The 6,389-nt window shown below is 46.3% G+C and overlaps 1 protein-coding gene across 1 annotated transcript; it reads right to left on the reverse strand.

Annotated features, from left to right (window-relative positions):
• Nucleotides 1–4,556: 4,556 nt before the first annotated feature.
• Nucleotides 4,557–6,379, reverse strand: wdr74 (WD repeat domain 74). Its single transcript, XM_072659530.1, has 5 exons — nt 6,356–6,379; nt 6,034–6,190; nt 5,721–5,863; nt 5,459–5,512; nt 4,557–4,974 (listed from the first exon to the last, which is right to left on the reverse strand). The coding sequence occupies exons 1-5, from the start codon at nt 6,377–6,379 to the stop codon at nt 4,777–4,779; spliced, it is 576 nt and encodes a 191-aa protein (XP_072515631.1). The 3' UTR covers nt 4,557–4,776.
• Nucleotides 6,380–6,389: the final 10 nt, after the last annotated feature.

The following is a 6,389-nucleotide window of genomic DNA, read 5'->3' on the forward strand; positions in this document are numbered from 1 at the left end:
AGCAGTGTGTGAGTGTGAGAGCAGTGTGTGAGCAGTGTGTGAGTGTGAGAGCAGTGTGTGAGTGTGAGAGCAGTGTGAGAGCAGTGTGTGAGTGTGAGAGCAGTGTGTGAGTGTGAGAGCAGTGTGTGAGCAGTGTGTGAGTGTGAGAGCAGTGTGAGAGCAGTGTGTGAGCAGTGTGTGTGTGTGAGCAGTGTGTGAGCAGTGTGTGAGTGTGAGAGCAGTGTGTGAGCAGTGTGTGAGTGTGAGAGCAGTGTGTGAGCAGTGTGTGAGTGTGAGAGCAGTGTGTGAGTGTGAGAGCAGTGTGTGAGTGTGAGAGCAGTGTGTGAGCAGTGTGTGAGTGTGAGAGCAGTGTGAGAGCAGTGTGTGAGTGTGAGAGCAGTGTGTGAGTGTGAGAGCAGTGTGAGAGCAGTGTGTGAGTGTGAGAGCAGTGTGTGAGTGTGAGAGCAGTGTGTGAGCAGTGTGTGAGTGTGAGAGCAGTGTGTGAGTGTGAGAGCAGTGTGTGAGCAGTGTGTGAGTGTGAGAGCAGTGTGTGAGTGTGAGAGCAGTGTGTGAGCAGTGTGTGAGTGTGAGAGCAGTGTGTGAGTGTGAGAGCAGTGTGTGAATGTGTGAGCAGTGTGTGAGTGTGAGAGCAGTGTGAGAGCAGTGTGTGAGTGTGAGAGCAGTGTGTGAGTGTGACAGCAGTGTGTGAGCAGTGTGTGAGTGTGACAGCAGTGTGTGAGCAGTGTGTGAGTGTGAGAGCAGTGTGTGAGTGTGACAGCAGTGTGTGAGCAGTGTGTGAGTGTGAGAGCAGTGTGAGAGCAGTGTGTGAGTGTGACAGCAGTGTGTGAGCAGTGTGTGAGTGTGACAGCAGTGTGTGAGCAGTGTGTGAGTGTGAGAGCAGTGTGAGAGCAGTGTGTGAGTGTGAGAGCAGTGTGTGAGTGTGAGAGCAGTGTGTGAGCAGTGTGTGAGTGTGACAGCAGTGTGTGAGCAGTGTGTGAGTGTGAGAGCAGTGTGAGAGCAGTGTGTGAGTGTGAGAGCAGTGTGTGAGTGTGAGAGCAGTGTGAGAGCAGTGTGTGAGTGTGAGAGCAGTGTGTGAGTGTGAGAGCAGTGTGAGAGCAGTGTGTGAGTGTGAGAGCAGTGTGTGAGTGTGAGAGCAGTGTGTGAGCAGTGTGAGACTCAACACACAACTCTGAAATAATTACAGCCTGGGTTTAATAATCAGTGACTTTATATAGCTGCTGAATTTCAAATTACAATAAAGGTCAAAGGTCAGTGTCTGCAGGTAACAGCAGCTCCACTGGAACACACTCACACACTTCCACATGGAGTTGCTGTTACAGGCAGCCAGAACCAGGTCAGCACAGCGCCCCCTGTGGTGGAGAAGGGGCATGCATGGAGTCTTCAGCATGGACCTGAGCCAGGGGTCAAAGTCAGTATCTCTTTCTCTCTCTTTTTCACACACACACACACACACACACACACTTTCTCCTTCAGCCTGTTGGAAGGTTCCTCAAACACATCTGAAACAGAGAGAAACAGAAACACTGATGTTAGAGAAGGACTGCACTCTGGCTGCTGTTAACAATGTGTGTGTGTGTGTGTGTGTGTGTGAGAGAGAGAGAGAGAGAGAGAGACTTTAACCCCTGATTTTGTCTCAAATCTTTATGACGGTTGTAGATGTGCAGAATCGGCCAATAGGAGCAGAACTGATAACGGCTTTTATGATGCTTAACACACAGCGCGAGACAGGGGTGTGTGTGTGCGTGTGTGTGTGTCCTCTGACCCCGGTTTTTGGCAAGTCATTTCCGGCTGCAGTGCAAAGTCTGTGAGTGTTTTATGGTTTTTATGGTTTTGATGGTTTTTATGGTGAGACTTTGTCTGGCTGTAATTCTCTGATCTGTTCAGAAAAACACTGTAATAAAACCATAATGAGGGACATACACACACACACACACACACACACACACACATACACACATACACACACACACACACACACACACACACACACACATACACACACTCACTCACTCACTCATACACACATTATGTATATTTTTAAACATTGTATTCACAGCTGGTTTTGGATACTTTAATAATGTCATTAATTACTTTAATACCATTATTATTATTATTATTATTATTATTATTACTACTACTATGGATTATTAACTCCTGAACACTGAGAGTGTGTTCAGTCTCTGACTTTTTTCTAAATACTTTCTGTATGTAGTATCTGGTGTGCCAGTACTTTTGCACACGCTCACAGTTAGAGTTCTTTATCCCAATTATTCTGTTAAATTGAGTAAACAAACAGTAGGAGTGTGTCTCTGTGGAGGAGGTGCCTGTTTACACTGACCTCATATAGAGCAGAAAGATTCAGGTCCAGAAAGTAAAAATCTGCCCAGGACTTTTTTAGGGTTAGAGTTAGGGGTTAGGGTTAGGGTAAGTTTTAGGGTTAGGGTAAGGGGTTAGGGTTAGGGGTTGGGTTTAAGGTTAGGGGTTAGGGGTTAGGGGGTTAGGGTTTAGGGTTAGGGGGTTAGGGGGTTAGGGTTTAGGGTTAGGGGTTAGGGGTTAGGGTTAGGGGGTTATGGTTAGGAGATGCTCAGGCAGCAGAGCAGAATTCAGGAGCTTTACTTTCTGGACCTGAATCTTCCTCCTGTAATCAACCTCACATCGATAACAGGGTTGTGGGTTTAATTCCCGGGCTTGGCAAGCTGCCACTGTTGGGCCCTTGAGCAAGGCCCTTTACCCTCTCTGCTCCCCGGGCGCTGGAGTTGGCTGCCCACCGCTCTGGGTGTGTGTGTGTGTGTACTCACTGCCCCTAGCTCACTAGTGTGTGTGTGTGTGTGTTCACTACCAGATGGGTTAAATGCGGAGGACACATTTCGCTGTACAGTGACAAATACCTGCACCTTTACCTTTACCTTTTTTAGTGTCTGACCAGGGGCGCTAACGTTTGCTCAAGATTGTCCAGATGTTTCAGTAATTTTGGCATACAAATACACACACACACACACCGTGCACACTAGGGTTAGGGTTAGGGACCTAACCCGTCCACACACAGTGCAACTGAGCAAAGCCAATTACTTTGTGAATCCAACAACCAGGAAGTGTAGACAAAAGGCCGGACTACGCACACACAAAAACACACACACACACACACATACACACACACACACACATACAAACACACACACATACACCGTCTTTACTAATTTAAAGTCACTTAATTTGTTTAGATTTTAATCTTTTCCACACACACACACACACACACACACACACACAATCACTTTTTACTTACTTTTTCCTTAAACAGGTCAAACGCAGATCACACACAGTGTGTGTGTATGAAGACTGATACTCACATGGTCTAGCAGGAGTGTGTTGACGGCAGGCTGGTGGACAGTGGGAAGGTCCGGAGCAGTGAGTGTGTGAGCCGGTCAGCAGGGTGTGTGTGTGAGTGTGTGTGTTGGGACGGAGAGCGGGGTTTAAGAGTAATCTGTAGCTGTGTTAATGATTACACACACTCCCTGTCAATGTTTAACAACCCAGCCCTGCCCTCACCCTCACACACACACACAGCTCTCCCTGCAGTAACACTCAGATGTGTTAATTTCACTCCTAAACACACTTTACTAACCCTGTGTTTAAACTTCTAAATTATTATTATTAATAATAATAATAATAATAATGTAATTGATGGACAGTGTCTGCTGGCCACTAGATGGCGCCACAGCATAATTGTAATTATCCGTGACGTAAAGCTAATTTAAATGCCTTATTTGCATATTAAATATGCACATAAATGAATTCTTATTAATTACTGATGGAGTTGCTTCTGTTTGTCCTCTAGAACTCACTATGTCAGTTCCTGACCCTGAGCTCACTTTGAGACTCTGGACTCTCTCTCACTCACTCACACTGAGACACACACACACACACCTCTATCTTCAGTTGTTGCCCTTCACTCCTCCATTTTTCACGTTGCTGTTTATTTCTGACCTTTGTCACCCATCACTGTCACTGTTAGGCCATTGCGCGCACGCGCACAGCGCGCACACACACACACACACACACACACACACACACACACACTTCAGGTCATCATCCATTTTAGATCAAATTTAAAATAAAGATTCTGAATGTAGTTTAAACAGAACAGTGTGTGTGTGTGTGTGTGTGTGTGTGTGTGTAGAAACACTTTAAAATAAGGATTTTATTCCAAATAGATTCATAAACTCTGACCACTGTCTTCCCCAGGAACTGTGTGTGTGTGTCAGCACAGGCTGGGTCCTTATCTTATCGCAGGAGGGTGTGGTTTATGTGCACAGGGTGATGTTTAGTAGAGAAACTGAAACACACACACACACACACACACACACACACACACACACACACACACACACACACACACGTTGGGCTGATAAACTGATCTGTATTATTTGAATGTATTTCTAACCCGTTCTCTCTATGATCTAGAACCACATATTCTCACCAAAGAACTGGAAACAGTATCAGACATTAACCCTCCGGCTCCGGGCAGGACTGACTGAAGGCTCCAGACGAGACACAGATCTGATTAAAGCAGCTTCATTAATTCAGGTTTAGTCTTTACATTTCACCACATCATCAGTCACATCCCTGCCCAGCAGTGTGTGTGTGTGTGTGTGTGTGTGTGTGTGTATGTATGTATATGTATGTGTGTGCAAATGTTAAAAGCAGATGAGTGGGTGGAGCCTGTATTTTAGTCTGAACAGCAGAAAGTCTTTAAACATCAGAAAAGTTCCAGTTTAATCACTTCTTCATCTTCCTCCTCCTCTTCCTCATCTCCACCGTCTCTGTAGCTTCTTGAGACTCCTCCTCCTCTTCCTCCTGCACCGCTCTTTTCCCTCTTTTCTCTCTCACAGTCTCCATCAAATCCCAAACTTCATCCGCCTCCTCTTCTTCCTCCTTTACTTCCTCCACCTCTCCAGCATCCTCCCCTCCGAGCAGCTTCAGATAGAACAGGGGGTTAAACAGCGCATCTGACCCGTCCCTCACACCACCAACAACCCCCCACAAACCCCGGAATTCAGCTCCCAGTTTTATTATTGATCAATTATTCCTATATACATAAATGTGTACACACACACACACACACACACACACACACACACACACACACACACACACACAGACAGACAGAACCTCCGCCAAGGCCCCCCCCACCACCACCACAGAGAACCTCAAACATCACTTAATTATGAACTCTTAATTACATTAAATCTCCATCCCACTGTAATCAACACTTTATTCCTTCAGTAGTAAAGACAGACAGACACACACACACACGCTATAAAATAGCATTTCAAATGATAACACTAATAAATAATAATAATAAATAATAATAATAATAATAATTCTTGTTTTGTTTTTACTGCTGATTAAATTCAGTTACATAAAGTACATTACCCACAATCCTCCACAGCTCTCTTACCTCCAGGTCTCTGCTGGAGAGCAGAACACAGTTCAGCCGGGACTTCAGATACACCTGCGTGCGCGCACACACACACACACACACACACACACACACACACACACACACACACACACACAATTTACGCAAACACACAAACAAAAAAACTGTGTGGGAGAAACGTCTGACCGCCAGGCAAATGAGAGAGAGAGAGAGAGAGAGAGAGAGAAAGGGAGGGAGGATAGTATACTGTGTGTGTGTGTGTGTGTGTGTATGTATATACCTTGTGCCGAGTGGTTCGGTCCTCCAGGCTGTGTATTCTGAGGAAGCGGTCTAGTCCACAGGAGGCCAGCAATGGAGAGGAGGCGTGACACTGCAGCCCCCGCACACTGCCCGCTAAACCCTTCACACACCCACGCACCAGCCCTATACACACACACACACACACACACACACACACACACACACACACACACACACACACACTTACACTTAACATTGGAAGCAGCTCAGTTCTAATTTGTGAATGTTCGGATGTTTCCTTTGTTCTTGCACAGATAGTAGTACAAATCACACACACACACACACACACAAACCTTTGCGGAGGTCCAGAATGGCAATCTGGCCATGTGTGTTTCCCACCACCACTCGGTCGTGTCCAGCAGGGAGCGACAGTGCCGTGAGCGGATACTCCCCAAACTCTGCTTGCAGGACTGGCCGTCGCTGAGGGGTTGAGGGGTCATACACACGCACCTGAACCAATCACAGCACACCTAACATTCATCAGTAAACACACAAGTTTGATCGATCGATCGATCTCTCTCTCTCTCTCTCCCTCTCTCTCTCTCTCTCTCTCTCTCTCTCTCTCTCTCTCTCACAAACACCCCCCCCCCCCCACACACACCAAATGAAACTAACCCTAACCACCAAAACTGCGGCCATGTTTACTTTA

Source organism: Salminus brasiliensis, chromosome 16 (assembly GCF_030463535.1).
Source record: "Salminus brasiliensis chromosome 16, fSalBra1.hap2, whole genome shotgun sequence".
Lineage (NCBI taxonomy): Eukaryota > Metazoa > Chordata > Actinopteri > Characiformes > Bryconidae > Salminus > Salminus brasiliensis.

Coding starts and splice junctions, on each gene's coding strand:
- wdr74 (XM_072659530.1), bottom strand. CDS start 6,379: ATGGCCGCAGTTTTGGTGGTTAGG. Junction 5,864..6,033: donor CATTCTGGACCTCCGCAAAG/GTTTGTGTGTGT, acceptor GTGTGTGTATAG/GGCTGGTGCGTGGGTGTGTG. Junction 4,975..5,458: donor TCTCCAGCAGAGACCTGGAG/GTAAGAGAGCTG, acceptor TTCTATCTGAAG/CTGCTCGGAGGGGAGGATGC.